Consider the following 21671-nt stretch of genomic DNA (forward strand, 5'->3'; position numbering starts at 1 on the left):
TCGGACCGCCCGACCCACCGACGGCCGCTTTCTCCCTCAGAGCTGCAAGCAGACGCGGTGCACCTGCCCGGTGAAGATGCGCCACGTGGATCCCAAGAGGCCCCACCGCCAGGACCTCTGTGGGAGGTGCAAAGGGAAACGCCTCTCCTGCGATAGCACGTTCAGTTTCAAATACATCATCTGAGTGGGGATAGGGTGGGTTGGTTGGGGTTTTTTTCTGTTGTTGTTTTGCTTTTGTTTAGGGCTCTTCTAGAAAACTGCAAGTGGAGCAGATTTTTTTTTTTTGTTATTGTTTGAAGGTCCTTAGTGAGGTGTAGCTGGGAAAGCATGCAAATAAAAGTATGGCAAAGCACGCTCAAATGATCAGGTGGGTTTATGCCCAGCTCAGAGGGCACATACTGCAACTTCTGTAACTTGCATGGGGGCAGAGCCTACAAGTAATGTTTTGTAAATCAGTTGTGGTCTTGGCAGTGACTGACTCAGGGCCTTGTAGAATCTCAGGTGGGAAAGGATGTCTGTTACTGCTCCTACCTTTGAACTAATCGTGCACCTCAGTTCAATATCAAATTTATATCTGCAGTAGGTAGTAGAGCATCATTCACGAACAAACCACCTAATAGTATTCACTTACTGTGCACACTTCCATGTAGACACTCCTGCACCTGTTCTTCATCACACTAATGATTGAGAAATGCTGTGTAAAAACTAAGTCATTTCTACTGGTACAGCTGGTCTGCATTTAGCTAAGCTGGTGTCTTGTAGACTAGAGACAAAGCTTGTGACTAATGCATCTTCAGGGACAGTTCTCACAAACTGCCGGGGAAGGGAGTCACTGGTGTTATGGTCTCTTGGTAAAGGAGTTGCTCATCTTTACTTCCAGAAGGTTATCAAGAGAAGTGACACTTTAAAGGCTCAAAGTATGACACTGCATCTGCCTGGCTTCCTCCTATACCTGCAGGTGATGCACAAGAGCTGTGCACTTAGTGGCTTATGCGTAAAGAGTTTGATCTAGTTATGGTTTAGCTGTCTGTCATCGGGGAAGGATCAAACTCCTGCACCATTGTGGGGTTGGGTTTGCAGCTAGGAGGTGTACTTCTAGGGTTTGGTTGCGTGGTTACTCCCAGATAATGTTATCTGAGGTCTATCGGTGCTGTCAGTAGTAATGGCCTTTGCAGGGACACCATGCTTCAGCAAAGTGTTACATGCTGACTCTGGGACTACAGCATCACCATCTGAGCAGAATCACAAGCTAGTAAAAACTACACCCCACTTGTCTACCCTGCAGCCGAGGAGTTCCATAAACTTAGAGGAAAACATACTTTTCTGAGAATAATAAAGCTGTTAACTTTGAAACTGAGCATAATAGTGCACAAAGTCTTTTGCAGAACTCTTGAGGTAGCTTCTCTTTGGAAAGACTGATTTATCTTGGCTATAACAAACTTACCTACACCTCTACCCAGCTTACTTAAGACCGGGAATGGGGGGAACCGGTCTGTGTAACAGCTTCAGTGCCTGGTGGCCCTGTATCTCAAAATGGAAGGTAGCGTATGGCAGGGGAGGCAAACATTGTCCTTTGTACCAGCAAATGGCCATTTTGAGTGTTAATGCTGTAGGCTTAACTCATCTTGCTGTAGATTCCTGCTCTACTTTAATATGCCCCTTGAATTTGCCGCGCTAAGGCTTAATGCCTCAGCACCAATTTATTGCCAAGTAATTTTATTTAGTCTTGCTCCATTCATTATTATAGCAACATGAAGCATTCTGGGAACAAGTAGACCTGCCACCCCCAGAATGGGGTACTGTTTTATTTCATGCTTCTACCTGAAGCGTTTTCCCCTGTATCCCACTAAAAGGAGTTACCTCTTGCTTTACCAGCTCAAAGGCTTTCACAGCAGGTTCCATCCTTGCCCTGTTCAACTTGGGAAGTACAACTGCAGCCGCGCACTTTTCTGTTGTAGATGTGTGTGCCTTACATTCACCTGTAGTTACAGTAATGAGCAGCGGCAGGTCTCCAGTTTGAGGAGGAACACAGTTGAGGTCCCCTCTGCAGCCATCGTCGACCCATAGTCTGCCTCAGCTTGCAGCTGCAACTGTGATGTCTATGGCCAAGTATATTTCCCTCTGGGAATGTTCTTCAATATCGGTGTTTTCCTGTTTGCCTTCCCCATTCTAACAGCTGTAGTCTGCTCCTGATGGGTGTAGTGAGGCTGACTGTGATGAGGTTGTGCACCTTGGTAATGAGTTTGAGAACTTAATCTCTGTGCCATGTCAGTATGAGGTCATATGGCAACGCTTAGCAATATGAGTAGTCGAGTGCTTCCTAATTATACAGAGGCTCTCACGAGCATTGCTTTGAGGATTACTAGCTGTGAATATAGTGATGCTTATGCAATTATTATCAGTAAAAGCCCACAGTGAAATTTTGCACAGGTTGGACTTGCCATCCCTGATAACTACAGTCAAAGCAGCTCCTCTTAGGTGAGGTGCAGAGCAGACTGGTCTGAACTGTATGGAGTGCTTCAAGAGCAACTGGTCCAAACAAGCAGCTGATGAAGGCTCCGAGTGGCAGGCAGGGGCAAAGAGCCGTCCCTGCTTTCATCAGCTACTGCAGGGGTTTGAGGCTTTGGAGTAGCAGAGGGCAGTGCAAGCACTGGACAAGCCTTCCTTCATCCTGTAGCATTCCTCGGTTCTGCAGTAGCTCTACATGTCATTCCTCTTACATTAATACATTCAATGCTTTTACTGCTCGATGCCAAAGTACAGTTCTGTATCCTGTTCCGCTTCACTGCTCTGTCACGTCCTTGACAGCATACACTGTGTATCATGGGCACTGGTTCCTAAGACTCAGCAGAAATAAGGAAAGCTACTCATGACCTATGGGATTGACTTACGTGATTATGCAAAGCAGAAAGGAACAGCTTCTGTGCTGCCAGTTCTTCAGAGAGCTCTGGAACTTGCCCTGTACAGCTCCTTCAGGAGGAGATTCTTTTGCATGTGTTGGCTCAGTCAGTGCTTACGGAAGATGTCCGATGTTTCGCTTGTTTCTAGACGGCTTTACCATAGCTTCAGATTTGGCACCAGGTAATGTATGGTGATGCACTTGAGAATGGGTCATTTTGGAAAAGCTTCACAAAGTTAAAAGCAGTATCAAAACCAGTCAGCTAGCAGGATTCTGCTCCACAGGGCCTGTTCCACTAGTCACTGTAAATGGAGGAAGATGTATAACATAAGGAATTATGTATATAAATTCAGGTTTGAGTTGCACGGGAAATCCTTTTAACAGCTTCAGAAGATGCCTGAACAGGAAAATGTTGTTGCATTGACAGCACATTAAAGGGAAAGAACATGATTTCAGGGCACCCAGGCCTCTGTTGTCAGTGTTCAGTCTGTTTAGCTAAAGTATTTAAACTCTAGCTTGTAAAAATACACAAAATGACAGATACAATGTCTTTTATTTTTACAAAAAAAGCTGGTAAAAGATGATGGAAATAAAAGTGTAATGCGCCACTAAATAAAACTACTCATCCCCCCGTAAATACTTATTAAATAATTAAGAACACCATCTACAGTACCACAAAACCATCAAAATAATTCAATTTTATCAGGGACAGGGAAAAAAAATACAGTGATTATGGATGTGCCTTGACCAGTTACAGAGCTTGTTAGGATAACAATAACTACTGTCAGCAGTCCAACAGCGTGCACAGTGCCTTCAATTAATGCATTTCAGCATAATTACATTTCTAGTGGGGTCCAATTTCCCCAAAAAGGCAGAGCTAAGAATTTCAATTCTACATTCTAAACTCTGGAATTAGAGCCCATTAAAAAAAAAAAAAAATCACAGTGGGTAGGAGATGTATATAAAAATACTGGGTGTTCCTTTCAAATCACAGGAATCGTGGGACTACATTCTTTTTTTCTGTGTTCTTTTTTTCCTTTTTTTTCTTTCTTTTTCTTCTTTTTTTACAAAATGCTATTGGTTTCAACAGAATCCAGTTTGTTTTATGCTACAGACTTTGACACTGAAGTATGAGTATATTGCCTGTTTGCATGTTTTGGTAGTCAGTCTTTTTTTTTTTTTTTTTTTCTGTATAGTCCCAATTCCTTAGGCTTAAGTTGAGTCATGAAGATGCATATACGTGCATTCAAACTCTTTGAACCCTGCAGATTACTCAGACTGCAAGTAAAGTATGTGACTACCGATAGGGAGAACCCCCCTTCCCCTCATAGCTTTATACACCTACTGCCTTAACAGTGCATTGCACAAATTTACAAGAAAAATACTGGTTTTGCACTATACAGTTTCTAGAATATATACAGAATAAAATAAGTTAACTTCTAATGAGAATTGCTGATGGGCAGCATATATCTTTAATATACATTTTAAAGTCTCTGCAGGCAGCTACTTTTTGGTTAGTTGTTATCAATATTTGTAACATAAGCACTGATCAGAGAACTGAGCAGCATTCCAATAAAGTTAACAGATATATTATTTCTTTTAGAAACACTGGGAAATCCCAGTTTAAAATATTATTAAATGTCCTAACATTTACACACTATGAGGATTAGATCTAATAAAATAAAATTTCTTCAAAAATAATCTTGCAGCTCTTTTAAGCATGCTCTGAGACCTTATTCAACAATCATCCATACCTTCAAAAAACAACTGTCACATAGCCATACATTCTAACTCACACACATCCTTTCCTTGTTACAGACAACAAAAGCAAGTAAAACATTGAGAAGTCAACGGTTTTTGCAGTCGTAAGTCATTCTGCTCATGTTTGACCGCACATTCTTCATGACGTTGCAAAGTGTCTCACTGGGTATTAGTTGATGATTAGATCTACTACTGCTGGGAAGCCAGGAAGCCTTGCAGGTCTTCAGCCAAAATAAACCAGCCTTGATTTTAGCCTCATCCCACCTGCGATATTGATTGAACCTTTAGAGGCGGTTACTGCAAACACCATTTATAGTTCTGTTACAACAGAAAATAATGCATATGTATGCATTACATTTAAGCCCTTTTCCTTTCATGTAGTTTTTATACATAAATTTAATAAAAAAATACTACTGTCACACAGCTACTGTGTAGAAAGAGCAGTCAAATACGATGTTCACTTCAATTTTCAGATTTTTTACTTTTGATGAAACAATTTCTTGCTGTGAATAAACTGTGTTGGTTGTCAGGATTGCTGGAGGTTTTATTTTTTTTTTTTTTTCTCCATGAAAGGTGCTCAAGAATAGTCTGAAGCATCTTCATCATCAGTTCTTTCCTAAATGACAGCTTTTCAGAATCCAGTGCTCACTAGATTTATTCCTGGTTTGATTTTCCCTAGAAGCTGATAGGATTGCACCATGCGTAGAGACTCCCGAATTTCTAGATTAAGTTCCATCAGCTTTGAGCTGGCCTCAGACATATCCTGGTTGGAGCCTACCACTGCGAAGCTACCAGTTTGACCAAGCGTCTGATGACGGAAATATATGTGCAGCAATGTTTGAACTGGGTCATCTTCAGAACTGCCAAAGATGTCGTGGGGCCAAATAGATCTGTAAACACACAATTTGGATTTAAACATTAAAAAAAAAAGTAGTTAAAATGTTTAAATAGTCTTGTTCTTCAAACAAACATTTGAACAGAAGACATAGGAAAACACAAGAAGTGTTTCTTCCGTGGAGTCCTGATAGTTAAATTCTAAAGAACAAGTACTACTAGAATTGCTTTTTTTAAAATTGCAAAATGTATATGAACAAGCTGTAATAAAGCAACAGTGCTTGTCCTTCTTCATTAAGGACATCTAGCAAGAGCTGAAAAAAACCCTGGAATAGTGCCTATCCCTCTCTTTAAATTCAAAAGGCCTATTAGCAAACCCAGGTCTGAAAGCAATCCTTAAGCACTGACTTACCTGAAAGCCTTGACCTGTGCTACAGCTGACACAAACTCCTTGTTTCTCAGGGTTTCAATGAGAGAGTGAATCGCCGTTTCTGTGCTAGCCTGGGAAGCCTCAGCAATTTCAATTTCTTCGATACCACTGTCAGACGCAGCCTCAGCCTCTTTGAGACAGCTCTCCAAAAGAGCAAGTTCTTCAGACATGTTTAAGACCTAAAACAAATACAAGAGTTACCTTTTCTAGTTTAAATGTATTTTCAGCCAAATTAACAGATTTCAGCAAATCAAACTTACACCTTTCCTCCTCTTTGCAATCATAAATGAGAGGCAGAAGCAGTACATCCAAATATTTGCTGCAGTTGTTTAAGTATAAAAAGTTAATTTAATGGCCCATGTGTGCACATCAGGTATTTGGGCTTTTGGGAAGTTTCCATCTCAGTCAGTTCTTTTAAAAATTGTTTCAAAAAAATTTTTTTTTTTCTCCCCACATCACTTAATAACAAATAAACTGACAAGAAGAATTAAACACTTTGGAAAAGTACATACAAAATCATGTTATTACAAGGACAACTTAAATACGAAGGAAAAAATCAGGAAGACTGGTGACGCAGCAGAATAACTGTCGTGGCAGCTGGTGTATGTAAGACTACCTTTGGCTTTAGCTCCAACGTATAAGTAAAAGACAAGGCCATTGCTCAGAATATGATTCTACATCTGACTAAATCAGGCAAGGAGTGGGACTGGTGTGATGCTGATCTTCCGCAACACTCTCCAGACAGAAATGAACTCACTCACTTGCAGCCTCTAGAAAAATCTGGAAATCTAAGTGAGGAACATGCATCTTTTTTTCCCCAAACTACTCAAAACCCAAAGACCCACCCAGCTTTTTCATTTTCCTCCCTAATGTATCAAGCAAGACCAGGACTATTTTTTTTCCTGCTACCTCTGTTTATTGCATTACAGACCCAGGAAAGAACTTTCAGAAGACATTATTAATAGCATAATGCATTCAGATTAACTCAATTATCATCGCATATGTACCACAAGATCACAGCTGAAGGATACGTTTTACTTCTGAAGTTAGTATAACTAAAAATCAGGCACAAGATGTCTAGAACGCATTACTAACTGCACTTATGATGGGGACTAAGGTGGCAGAGTAATGGAGTGGTGGCTGAAGTGACAGTTACATAAATCAGCTGGTAGCAAGTGACAGTGTTCGCAATAGGGAACACGGGGGTGATGGAAAGGAGCTTCAGCACAGAACTCCGTTGACTGCAGTCGATGTGCTTTGATTGTAGCTTGATGAGAATACACCAGGAGCGCTACTGATATATTTAAAATCCTCATCACTGGACTCCCTGCATGCCCATTTATTTAAGAGCTTTCAAGCTGTACAAAAATCAACACAGGTAATTCAACATCTCAGAAAACTCTTGTGAGTTCTACTTAAATCTTTTATTAATTGGCTATAAAACAGCTGGTACCCTCCTTCAGTTTCTGAAAAGATGTCCCACTGATGAAAATGTTATCAAAATGTATTTGAAATGGTTTGGTTTTAAAATGTCAACAATTAGCAGCTAAATGGCATGGTTTTCATTACCTCTGCTTCTTTTTTGATTGTTTTTACTTGGCTGATGAGTTTGCAATAGGCTTGGAACAGAAGTAGCAACTGGAAATGCAACTTGTATAGCCTCCGACACAACTCCAGCTCCTGCAAATGTAAACAACTATTATATTCAGGAAGTGCAGAACATCTACTATCCAATACAAGAGACAATAAATGACAACTTCTTCAGTATAGAATGTGAAAAATTAAAAGTAGTTATTTGGTTACTGAAGAAAATGCCAAAAAGATTTAGAAGCTAAGTAGCAGGAAGCTAATGAAAAGCAGATGAAAGCCTCATTCAGTTCTAGATTTACAGGTAGTCTCTCTCACATAGGTTTAAAGTTTACATTTTAATACGAAGTTATGTTTCCAAGAAGGGGGGTGAAGTGGGGTGGGATGTGAAGGGATTCAAAAGGCATTTTGAAATGTCATGTTCCAAGACAAGAGTTTCATAGATGACTTACTTCTACAGTTGATATTTTATTGTTTTAAATTCAAGATCTAGTATTCAAAAGAAGCAGTTGTGGTCTGTATGTATGGAATCTTTCAAAACCATTAAATTCATTAATATAAATATGTAAGCACAGTATATAACCTGGCCCTTAGCTTACAACTGCCCGATGGACTAAGAGAAGAATAATTCCATTCTTGGAGGCAAGAATAATGTTTCCTTTATAAAAGGTAGCTCTGATTCTATTTTAGAAAATACCACGCAATATATTCTTAAGGAAACGAAAACAGCAGCATTAACTTAAGCGCTCTCTTGCTTCCATTTTTATGTGTCTAAAACACTAGTCAAAGTGCAGACAGTGTTAATACTGCTTTACATACAGACATAAAAGCTAGTGCTAATGGAATAATCTTTTATAACGTTCTACTAGCTACAGGATCCTATTATCTACAAAGGACCAACAGTTCAATGGGTTAGATGATGCAAAATTGAAGCACACAGCATTTTTGTAATAGTCTAGGACAAGACATCACTATGTCACAAATGGACAAGACAGATGGAGACCAGTTTGGTGACTGGCATGGTTAAGTATTTGATAAATCAAGAACCATCACTTACTGCTAGAATTTCCATTTGCTAAGCAAGAAGATGAGCAGGTCACAAAAATACAAAGAAAGAAAAAAAGATCAAGAATTAGTATAGGAAATAATTTTGATTAGGGTAAAAGATGTCCCAGGTAAAATGGAGGAAGAAATACAAGTAACATGCTTCAAATATACCCTGAATGGAAAAAATTAACAGACTGAATTTGAAGTGAAGTTACTTGCTGCTATAACTAACAACAGATAGCATTGGCTTTGCTGTCCCACAACATGAGTAACATACTTCCATTACAACCCTCTCTGGCCTTTATACATTGTGTAGTCCTAAAGGTATGCAAATTTAAGGAAATGAAGACCAAGGACAGTTAGATCTGGCCATCTGTACAATGCTTCTTTCTTGTTCTGTACCACTACAGTTTAAGCACAAACAATGCCTTTTAAAATTTGAGATGCAATGTTAATTTGGATTCTGGATCAGTTTAGAAAAGTCTTGATTTTGCTAAACTCAATTTTCAACACCTCATTGTGAGATTTCTGTAATTTAATTGCACTTGGTTTTTACAAGTTATTTCAGAAAAATGTTTGGGAAAGAGGGATAGGGAGAGAAATCATTAGAAAATACATTTGTCAGACTAGGGACAGGAACTTGACTTCTGTGCTTTGTACAGCGCTGAGTGTATTGATGGCATTTAAGCAAGTTCAACGGTCACAGTAAACCGATGAAGATGCAACCTATGTCTGATTCCAACAGGCAGAAGCAGTTGAGCTTTACTAAGCACATAGTTATACACAATGTGTGTAAGAAGTTATACACAATGTGTGTAAGAAGTTATACACTATGTGCTTAACAGACTATAAGCACTGCATGCGTTTTTTCTTCGGTACTCTGTGCTATCATATACATAGCACAATTATTTTATAAGCAAAAACTTCTGATGCACAGAACACTGTGAAGAGGTATGATCTTGAACTGCTGAAGTTGGTAAGAATTCTATAACTCACTTTAACGAAGCACAGAGAACCAGACTTTGAGGAATGGCAGGGTCGATTATTTAATATTTTTAGTCATTAAGTTCCTGTGTTCTTTAAGCCAAATCTCATTATTACGGTAAGCCATAAATAATCCCTCTCCCCAAAATCATACCTTGATAGCTACTTTAAAAATTCAAGAGAGGTTTTCCTTTGAAAATGGCTTTGTGCTGTTTTAGTGTCTTTCACATGCTGGCTCACCTGAGAAATAATGTTTTTTCTACCTGCCAGTCCTTGTACAAGCAGTCTAGCCAGAGTCCAGATGCACTTTTTCAGGCTTGCATGTAAGTACTAATAGCAAAAATCCAGTAATTAGGTTTCCTTGCAAGTCTGCTGGCAATGCATGAGCCAGAACAGAATTCATCTCACTATTCCTTAGCTGTATTGAGCACAGTGCTAAAAATTAGTAAGAAAATTGTCTTTGTGTTAGTGAATGAAAAATATCTGTTGAATGAAGCAGCTCTGTTTTCCTGAGCAAGACAACACTTAGATATTTTTAGCCTTAACTGGTTCACTGGACAGACTTATCAGCCCCACTCTCCATTTACAAGGACTTTTGAAATAATGATGTTACACTTGGTAACTTCTGAATCTCACTCAAGTCACTATAAGCTTCTGTGAATAAATTTAGAACTTCTGTAAATTATGTATATTTTACGAAGCAGGATAACAGGACTTTGCCTTCTCAATGGATACTGTATAGTAAAATGATTTTAACTGAACCTGCAAGTGCAAGGAGCACCTAAAGAAAAAAAAAATCGCCAGCGTGCCTTGCAGGCTAGGAGTGAAAACCAAAATCAAAACAGGTCCCCACATGTAATCAGTGTGAGTGGTCACATAACTCCTTTTCAGAGGCTATCTTCAAACCCTGCAAAAACAGGAAAGAACAGACAAAACTGCCTCACTCGGAATCCTGTATTCTCTCCCTACAAGTGAAACGAAAGTCTGCATGTGGCTTTTCCTCCATTTCGTAGTTTCCCTAGCTATCCAGTGGGAACAGTAACATTTCCCTTTGTGGTAAGAACAGTTATGTTCTAACAGTTAAATGTCAGAACAGCTTCTTGGTGTATATAAACAGCATTCTAAATAGGGACTGAAATACATAAATGCTGCTTTTTTTATTAACATATAGAACATTTACTGTGTTGTAATAGTAAAAGTTGCTACGTATTTCTAAACATGTACCAGCCAGTATACAAAGATGTAAATCAAGTGTAGAATACACTAAATGTTGTGTTCACAGGCAAAGCAAATATCTTTGCAAATGGTAGCAAATTATTTTGCTTTATTACCCATGCTTATCCACATGAAAAAAAAATTAAATATGTAACTTCAATGCAATACAAAAATTCAACAGTATGTTATCACACGTTTCACTATTCTAAAAATTCAGGGGCATTTTGTGATTGAATTTAAAAAAATACATATATATATATATATATATGAGAGCAAATGAAAACTGTATAAAACAAGAAATAGTCCATGCACACAGTAGATATTTCTGTTGCTGAACACTACATTTCCAGCAGCAGAAACATGACTGAGTACATCAATGAACAGAGTTCAATTGAATAAAAGGAATAAAATTCCTCCTTTTTCAGATTGGATTTTGGATTTTTGTCAAAATGTCATTGGGAAAAGGTAAGCGCATCTGCTACCTGCAATTCTACTTTCTTACATTTTTCACTGTTTTTATTACAGGACTCTAGATGGCAGATTCCTTGTACCTACTAATGATAGTTTTTGGATTTGCTTTTTTATCTACAGTGCAGCTATTGCTTTTTGAAAAAAAGTCCTAGTCTACTTTGGGAGAAGCTATCACTTACTATAGCAATTAGTAATATTAAACATGGATGACTGCCATGCAAATACATACAAAATATTGAACTAATATTAACAGGTTACTTCACCTATTGTTGTTAGATGATATTTTGACAGATGTGTTTAATGATATTTTTGCCATACTGCTACTTTACTCCCCGTTCCTTCCCACCCAAGTAACGACTCCAAAAAGGTCATATGTGTTTATATAGTACTAATTATATTAAATTCAGTAGAGGTTTTTGGCTAGACAGTGTATCTGAGCATATAAGCAGAATGCTAATCTTTTTTCTTGCAGAAACAGCTACAGAAAAGCAGAGTTGCTGGTACACAGATGGTATCTAGTCTGCTTATCTACTCAGTGTTATTAAGTCTAGAACCCAAGATGGGTTGCCAACTTTTATTAAAAAGAGCCCTTTTTATTAGACCACTAGTTCATAAGAATCTGAGTTTCCAAAAAGATAGGAGGATAACTGAAATGAAAAGCTTTTCATATATTTTTAATCTCTCTGCAAATATTGGACTTTTTGTGCAATAGATACAAAGATGTTTTTTAATGTCATATCCAGAGATTCACAAATGACATATACCTACCTGGGCATCTGTGTTAGTGCCATGAATACCATCATCAGTACCAAATGTTCTTTTGCAGTCTTCTAGCCACTGCAAAATAAATATAAACGAGATTAAACATCTTCTGAAACAGAGGAAACTGAAGACACTGCTAAAACTGCCTAAGACACTTCATTAAGTCTTGCACATTCTCGGACTACGTAAGATACTGTGATATGAAATCAAACGTTTACCAATGTTGTTTCCGCTAATGATTTCCACTCAGATATATCACTTTGTAGTTTTTATTGTGTCCCTTCCGTTGTAAATTTCCTGTAGCCTTCATTATCCCAGATGGGTGTAGTACACTTTAGCATAAATACTAACCTGTGATTGAATTTGTGTACTGTTACAGTGAGATGTGTGGGAGGGTGGAGGCAGAAAAATCCCTTTCATTAAATGAGATCATATTTTCTCTTTCCTCACTGCACGAGGTTTAAACCAACGTGATCACTCAGTATTTAAAATACAGCACTAATTCAAATTAGAGAGTAAGAGTAAGCACGCTGTATTTCTTGGGACTACTTCAGGAACAGAAGGAAATAGAGCCCTCCTATGTAACTACATGCAAATGCAGACATACTGGACAGAAAGAAGAAAAAAATATTCTTCAATGGGAGTTTAGCATCACCTTCAGTTCATACATGCCAGGGAGGTGAAGTATTCTCACATTAGACAATACAAACATGCAGATTCCAGTCTCTTTCATGAATATAGGGCTGTATTTAACCCCAGTTCCTACAGCAGACAACAAGTTTACTAATTTCAGTGGGTAATCTCTTCTTCTAGCTTTAACCAACAACACAAATGTTAAAAGTGTTAATAAAGAGCATGTGGAGAATCAAATATGCTCTTACTGGACAATACGACCTAATCATCTCATCGACACAGTGCCCAGAATATTTTTCTGTACAGTGCAAAGAACTGCAAGCATGAGGTAATTCGGGTATTACTGAAATGGGAACGCGTCACGTTGAGATAAAGTGCAGATTATCTTCTGAAATGAAGAACAGGCTCTATGCATCCAAGGAAGAATAATTTAGCATACTGTGTGCTTGGTATCTTGAGTCTCACAGGAAATCTTAGTGACCTTTTTCTAACCTTTGTCTGATGCAAGAAAAAGAAAAATGTGATTTCCCATCTGCTCAATTTAATAAAGGTTACTTAGTGAATTAACTAGGCCTGTGTGCTTATCAAGAGGAGAAATGGAATTCTCTAAACACCGCGGTGTCAGTTTCAATTAGTGACATAGATACCAACGTACACAGCAAATCTCATTTTTCTTTTTATCTGACAGCATCCATCAGTAACAATGGAATAGGTCTGCACTGGAACAAACAGCATCAGCAGTTGGGAAGCTAGTGTTTATTTTCACACACTGCCCTTTTAAGATCTTTTTAAAATCTTAAAACCAGCCTGAATAAAGGGTGTGCCTAGAATGTCATGACATACATATAACTTTGTTTTCTGTAACATTTGTCTGATTCAGTATCTTTGTCCCCAATACACACATGAAGTCAAAGCAGTTTCCTTGCAAGGAAATAGAACAGTAGCTCCAAAAAGGTGACAAAATTAATTTGCTAATTTTTTTTTTACATATTATATGTTCTGCGTGGTAGAAAAACCTGAATTTTCTCTTTGGGAACAGTACTAGATTTTGTGACCAAATAATTTTCTTTATATGTTTGCTTTACATGGATTTATGTTTTCTCTATATATCTCCTACAAAGTTTCAAGCAACTGCAGCCCAAGCCTCTTACTTTTTAAGTTTGATTCATGCGAATGCCAGTAGAACACACAGCACTGATAGTGACAAACATAACCTCTTAGGGTAAACTTTAAACAACAATTTTATCATTAAAAAAGTTAATATACAGAATTTTCCAGTGGGTTATTCTAGAGGATACCAGATTAACTTCCAAATTACATTTCCTTAAATATCTGTTAATTTGTATTTACTTTATTAGACAATAGCCCAGCCAATTTAGTTTGATCATTTTTCTGCATGTTCCTATGATAAAAGCAACAATCTGCAATAAGCTTCTTATGTGTTTTGCCTTAATACTTTCAGATTGAACAGGATACATAGCACAATTGCCTGCAACAACAGAAATTCAGATTTGACTTGAGGAAGGTGTCTTTCAATTATTCCCTATGCTATCTTTAATAGGACAGAGTAAGAAAACCAGTAAAAAATGTCTGAGAAGTAGCTTTGGAAGATTCTTACTCTACATATACTATATAATACACGCCAAAAAAAATTGAAGACCAACAGCTGAAGAAATGCTTTTAAAAAAAGTTTTAGAAAAATAAATTAACTGAGATAATTAGTCACTACTTCTAAATTAACGTGCTAAATAAATACTTAAATAATGCACTAAATTAGCTAAATGACATGCTATCAAGAGTCAGAAATGATTGGTCAAAGCTATAAATGTCTTCCTCCTCAGTACTGCTTCTATTTATAAATGACTAAATAAAAATAAAACCCTGGCAAAATGCTCTCACAGTTATTTCAGAACAGTTCGTTTCATCCTGTGAACCTTTTTCCTGCTCCAGTCACTCACAAATCCCATGGCAGAAGACAGGCTGACCACAGAAACATGTTACTGGACGCCCTTTTGACAGCTGCGCTACAGAAAAACAACTCTCTTTCACTATGATATAATGACAGAGGCCATCAAACCGATACCCATATTCCTTTATCAAGTAAAATAAAATGCAAACAAGTTCTTAATATCCAACACGGATTTATGTCGGTATGATAAGTGGCAGTGCAAAATTAGCTAAGAATACGTTAAGTGAATTCACGGCCACCTGGAAGGGACACAACTTTAACTCATCGTACTTTTGACAAATCAACCGAACACCACCATTTGTTAGTGCTATGATAAACTATAGGCTAAATAAGGAGTTTACACAGGGAGAATTCCTCCATGTTTGGATAGTCACCATTCTAAGTACACACACACACACGAGTTCCTCTCTAACGTGCCCCATATCTTCCTGGCTGACCCTGGGGTAAATCAGTTAGCCTCTCTGTGCCGCACTGGTGCTTTCTAAAATGAGGAATACTACACGTTAGTTTCTCATAGGAGTGATGACAGCGTTACGCGCTGGAGATTGTCAGACATTAAATATTACATTGAGTGAGGTAATCCTAGTCGTTAGATGAGCACTTTGTTTCTGATTAAGCCTAAATGGCAAAACATAGCTCATTATATATTAGACCTCATGAGTTAGTTTACAAATTGTTATTACCACAGAGCAGGGCAAAAAATGCAGCTACTCTTCTACAGAAATGCTGGCTCGGATCCTAGAAAGTTTATTTACATTAACAGTGCTGTGTGGCATACTTTAGCATCAGTTTTGAGGAAATCGTGTTTCTTTTCGAGATACTTTCCACAAAAAAGTAGATGTCTATTCTATTCAACAGATGAGCTGTCAGCAATCTTTGCAAGGCAGAGGCCATCATTTCCTAATAAACTCGGCACCATCAGGAAACATGGAGCCACTTGTGCTGCAAAATACAGGTCTGCCAAGATGCCATGGCTTAATTCTGGTATTGTTTCGCATCACTCAAACTTGCCTATAAAGCCACTGCCATGGCCTCACAGGCTGCTGCGATCAGTAAAGATTTCTGTCAAACACATGTTTAATTTTCCTAGGAATTATCTTCTCTCTATAACAAAAGCCCCAAACATTCTCCTTCTCCCCTCAGAAATGGTTGTAGATCCATGTTTTCTTTTGGCTCTTGACATAGAAATCTTATCTGTTTCAGTTTTCTGAAGTTAGTATCTCCCTTCCTAAACATCACACAAAGGTTCACAAAAACAAATCTATAGACCCTTGCTACAGAAATTCTCAACTTTTAAACTCTGTATTTCTTCGCAAAAAGGATATAACCACTAATAAGTACCTTGAAAACTAAACTGTATTATTCTAAGTAAGTGCCAGAAACGTCAGCCTCAATGGGATCCAGCTGCCGGATGACAGACCTACATTTATGTACCTATGCGTGACACAGCTGTTTAAGCCCCCATTACAGTCAGTGGAGATCGAGTCAGCAAAAAGAAGTCTGAAGACCTCTTCAGCTGAGCAACAAGTTGGTATCTATATTAGGACAAATTGCATTGCTTGCTTGATTTCTTTTATTGCCTTGATCCTCCAATACTATGGGTATTAAGGCACTTAATTCACATATAGTTAGTCATCTGTAAATGTCTTAATCTGGAGGTGCATCCCACCCTTCTAAGTTTAAGAAAATAAGCCAGAACGTTAATAAGGAAAAAAATTACGATGGTTTATTGATATTAATGTTAAAAATATTTGAATATTATTAAATATAGGTTAAAAATATTCAAGGATTATTGAATATTTTAAAAATAATTTAAAAATTAGGAATGCGCTTTTCCCAATGCTAGTGCATTTGAGCAGTGTTATAGATTCAAAGTCGATTTCAGAAAAATATGTGCAACAAAACTGAATTACACATACGAAAAAACTAGGGTTCAGATTACACACATAGAATAGTTAAGAAAAGGAAACAGGATTTTATTTCACTAATTTTTTTTTTACTTTTAGATACCCGTGTTGAGAGATAAAGACCTGCAGCATTTTCTGGATGAGTAGGTTCTAGTATTTTTTGTTTTGAAATATAAGAGACTCACCTGTTCTGCTGCCTCTCTTTTGACATTATAGGTATCTAAGTGTTCTTGGAGCTCTAGAACACTGAACTTCAATGTTTCTAGCAGGCCACAAGACATTAGCTGAAAGATAAAAGCAATCACCTCTTTAGTCGTGTAACATCTGACTATAATCCACATAGTCTAATATCTAAATTATATAATATGAAATTACACGTCCACATTTGGAAAAACAATTAAATTAAAATTAGTTGGGTACAGATAATTCGTGACACCTTTGAGGAGTTAGTAAACTAACACATGTAGCTGTATCAGTTAAATCAATGAACATTTTTGATTCCAAAATTAGAAGGGCAGTACCTAGTTAACATCTGAAAGAGAGATTTCAAAGGGATTTTTAGATCTTTCAAAAAGATGATATACACACAGCTACTGTACATAGAATAGCCTGCAGCAGGAAAAAAGGTACTGCTGGATTCCTCCCGTAGTAACCTAAGGAGTGTTCAGTGAGGGTTATTTGCCCTTCTCAATTTCCCAACTATACCGCCAGCTCAGGCTTCAGTCTGTGGGAATCAGGAACTGTCAAAGCAGGAACTGTTGGGTATTTGAAGGATTTTCTACCATTAACAATTTTGCCTTTTTCAACACAGTTTCAAAATCTCTTTTGTCCTCAGGGGCCGCTACCTCAGCTTTGCTCCACACCGTTTCTCCCTGTAGTTTTATTTCCACTTGGGTTTTTCTATTAATCCTTCTCCTGTCACTTCCTGTAATAATCATGCCTCTAACATGATGCCTCCTCCCTCACACTGGTCATCCCTTGCACGTATAAAGAGGACTGTATTCTTCTCCAGTCCCTATTATCCGGTCAGCTCTGAAGTGCAAGCACAAGCCTGTGATCACAAAGTTGTGGCACAGCGAGTCACAGGGTTGCTGCCATATTTTTCCAAGTGCATCAAGATTATTATTCTACCACCATTATTAAGACACTGCTACTCCCAACCTCTATGTCCACATCAGCCAAGAAGCAAGTTTCAGCTCTGTGGCATGACACCACTCTGCACTCAATGTGTGCAATAACATCAAAGTCAGCAGCATCTTGTATCAGCAGTAGACCATGAGCCGCTCCCAAATCGCTCGTGAACCTGTGATGTGATGTAAGGGGGCATCTTTCTGCTGAAAACTACTTTCTGAACGAATCAAAGGCCAAACTTGAAGCAAATGCCAATCCTGTACGCCTGAGCAGACATCAAGAAACCAAAGATTCGAGCATGAATGTTATTTTGGGTTAGCCAATCTTTCTTATTGAGACGCAATCTGACAAACAAGTAGGTTCATTTCAATTATATTATTTGGAGAGGAAAGATTTATCTACACAGTAATTGCCAATGTAACAACACTAACGCGTGTACGTGCATACATATGCTTGTACACATACACACAAGTCTGTATACTTGTGTGCATATACGTTATATTTATTATTCCTTTTTTATATTTGCTTTTATGTATTTATCTATGTCGTTTTTAAAAGACACATGCTGTTTTATTGAGATAGTAGTGTAACTCCTCTTGTGACTTCTTATCCCAAACAAATTTCTCCTTTTGGTTAATTTCTACTGCTTTTAAAGTGGTATAAGTTAAGCAAGAAACATTATACATGGTTGCCTTGAAATGCACTATCTGTATTATGTTTTTTTAGTCCCCATATTCTAAAGTGGGAGCGTAAGAGCAGAGCTACCCCTTAGCACCAAGGGAAGAAAAACAGGTCAGGAGAAGAGTCTCACACTGGGTCAAGGCCAAAGGTCTCAGTCCCCCATCTGACAATGTCTAAAAGCAGTTGCTTAAGGAAGGGCAAAACAGGGCAAATGTGTGGTGATCTGCTTGCTCCAGAATGCTTTCTTAGCCTCTGTCAACATTTTGTTCTGCATGTTCAAAAATCTATCCAGGGCTATTTCTTTCATGAATCTCGTTATTTGCTTTTTGAAAACATAAACAGACAAGGTTTCACAGTTACATCCATGGACAGATTTCTCTCCTAGAGGGCTGAAAAATCCTAGCCTGCATACTCCTATCTTATAAGGAAGCCGTTCCACATATTTTCTAATCCTTGTGATCTTTCTTGGAACCTTTTCCAGTTCAACTGTATTTTCTCTGAGAGCTGGGGACCAGAACTGCCCCCAAAATTCAGGAGGTAGGTAGATCAGGGATATGTACATTAGCTCAATGATGTTTTCTGTTTTGCTGTCTCTTTTTCTTAATTATTCCAGCATAGCTTTTTTTGACTGCTGCTGAACATTGAGCTGAATTCTCATGTTATTATTTATTATAACCCAAGATTTCAACTTGCATAACAACAAACAATTCAAAGCCTTCATTGTATCTCTGTAGCTAGAATGTTTTTCTCATGCATCATTGAATATATACATAAACAATACAATTTAAAAGGCAAAGTTGCTGCTAGATAAGAAGTCTTCCTTTTTCTTCTCTGTGCAAAGAATATGGAATAAATATGAACAAGCAGGGAAGGTAAACAGCAGCAAGGGGATTTAAGTGATACCCAGTATCAGTAAGTTCCCTCTCTGTTCTTTGTTACAGATGGAGGTTATTTTTGGAGAAAATGCACTTCTCACTTGTGTTTTCAAATGTTTATGATATGTAGTGGCCACCTAACATTTTAATTCCTTTCTGATTCAATTATAATTCTTTTTTACATCCCCAAATTATTCAGATGTTCCAATTAGTGACGTTAGAGAGTAACCTTTTAAAAGGCAAAAATAGAATTAACACATTTTATTCAAACCTTTTAAAACCTTCCTGAGCATTGCTTATTTCAAAATGTTAAAACATCGTTTTGTATGTTACATAAAAATGTTTAAGCAGACATATTTCAACATGTACATTTATGAGATTTTTACCGTTTCCGCATCCACAAAGACTGTCGGACATTCTGAACATAACATCATCACTTCCAGAGAACTTCTAAATTTTGTTCCAATGCGCTGTAGACTTTCGCCAAGAAAGCTGACCGAATCATTTGTTATAGATACAAACTTTCTTTGAATGGTCTAGAAATCAAATCAGAAAAACATTTATTTTACATTGTATTTTACTACCCCTCCTACTCTGGCTTTTTAGATTAAGAATTTCAGGGCAAGTTTCCATCACGACAGCATATATTTTTGTCATTAAATTACAAACTAATACGTAATTTGCTCTGCATATTTATGTAAAACTAGCTTGAGAAAATGCAATCAATAAATAAAACCAGCCTGTATCTATAAAGACACTTACTCCCTTCACATCCAGGCCTTTAGCATCAGTATAGCTGGATGACTATTTGTCTTTATGCAGTACAGACAGTAGTTCGATTAATTTTCAAGTGTCTGTGTTGCAGAAAGTTATACACAGATTACGAGTCAGAATACGACTTGCGTAGCACAATCTGTGTCCAAAACTGCCACCTGCAGGGTTTCTACCTTCTTCAAAAATCAGTCCTATATATGTCATGTTCGATTATCATAGAATACCAGGCTGGAAGGGACCTCAAGGATCATCTGGTCCAACCTTTATGTAGACTGTTGGCTTGGCCTAATACAACACTGTGCTTTGCTATACATCATTTCATAAATCCTAGAAAGTTACATGTAGAATAAAACTATACAAAGATGATATTTACAGCTGCAAAGTTAAACACAGTGTAAGAGCCAGAAGGCAAAATGGAATGGTCCAGTCAAATAAGACCTCGAGGGTCTCCTTTAATCATTTTAACCCTCCTCTGTACGCAGTAACAACTCCTCGGGAATGCTTCTTTGCCCAGACTCGAGCCCTGGATCGCAGTTGCCCCTTTTCCCAGCGTATCCACGTTTCCAGCTGACTGAGGGTTATCCTGTCAAGCCACAGAAAATTTCACCTTTCTTTCTAGCTCCCTCTTTAGTAAACACAAGAGAAAATGAACTCCTGTTTTTTCACTTTCAGGAAGTGAATGAATGTATGAAAAGCCAACTGCAGCTAAGTTTTGGTATAATACACAGAAACTAAACCCCTGATGTCTAGACGAAGCAAAAAGACAAAAATCTAAACCCAATAATTTCACAGCACTGTGGCAAAATACTTAGTTCCACTAAAAACGTAAAATGGGTATAAGTGCACAAACAAGTTACTCCATGGATAAGGTAGAGTATGAATTCTTCACATGTAAGTTACATCATGGTACTCACCCTAAACCTGCCCATACATATGGGATAAAATGTGTGGTAGCGTGGTAAAACAAAGTGAGGCTTTCACTGAGAGATTTATGATGATATATCAAACAGCAGGCAAAATTAATATTGAAGACATAAGAAAGGGTTGGAGTCATAAGGTCTTGGTTTGTAGTACTGAATCTGATCTTAGATCACTTGGCACATTGCCTGTAAATAAAATGGATTAATTGTGCCTTTCCTATCTCGTAAGTTGCAAAGACTAATGTAAGTCCACGTGGTACCACTTTGAAAATGTAAAAAGCCCATTCCCCTACACAAAGGGAGGAGGGAGCATTTTGCGTTGGATACCAGATCTACGAGATAAATATAGTTGAAGAGAGGCATTTGAAACTTCCAGCTTTAGTGGATCCTGGTGTTTCAATTACTCGTCTGCAGAAAAAAAAACTTTTCTCACAAGACAGATGCAAGCTAAATTCATTAATGTTTGTCATGCTGTGATCCCATAATAATGAATCCCACAGAAAACCCAGGAGGAAGTCATTAGTTCTGTAATCAGCACAGAACCTGGGTGATGTTCAGAAAATAAACGAAGGGACACAACCTGAACTAAGAGCTAAACACTGAACAGGTATTTTTTGAGCTTCTCCCCCTCGCCCCCCCGTAAGTAGAATCACTCCTGACAACGAATACAGCAGATATCCCATGGAAAAATAGCGTATGACCATACAACATCCTTTTAGCAATGTCTCTTTTTTGTCTGCTTTTGATTTGCTTTCTAAGCCTCCTTGCAACCATAATCGTGTGGCTTTTGA

At 37.9% G+C, this 21671-nt stretch overlaps 1 protein-coding gene across 1 annotated transcript in view; it reads right to left on the reverse strand.

The window, feature by feature from the left end:
• Nucleotides 1-4796: 4796 nt before the first annotated feature.
• The window catches only part of FRYL (FRY-like), a 142903-nt gene continuing 126028 nt past the window's right edge, over nt 4797-21671 (reverse strand). The window contains exons 56-62 of the mRNA XM_009884974.1: nt 19573-19722; nt 16685-16783; nt 11997-12065; nt 8569-8586; nt 7494-7604; nt 5907-6103; nt 4797-5550 (exon numbers count right to left, since the gene is read on the reverse strand). Coding sequence (XP_009883276.1) covers nt 5292-5550; nt 5907-6103; nt 7494-7604; nt 8569-8586; nt 11997-12065; nt 16685-16783; nt 19573-19722 — 903 coding nt within the window. The 3' untranslated portion in view covers nt 4797-5291. The remainder of the gene's footprint in view (nt 5551-5906; nt 6104-7493; nt 7605-8568; nt 8587-11996; nt 12066-16684; nt 16784-19572; nt 19723-21671) is intronic.

This window comes from Charadrius vociferus, unplaced genomic scaffold (genome assembly GCF_000708025.1).
Source record: "Charadrius vociferus isolate BGI_N301 unplaced genomic scaffold, ASM70802v2 scaffold134, whole genome shotgun sequence".
Lineage (NCBI taxonomy): Eukaryota > Metazoa > Chordata > Aves > Charadriiformes > Charadriidae > Charadrius > Charadrius vociferus.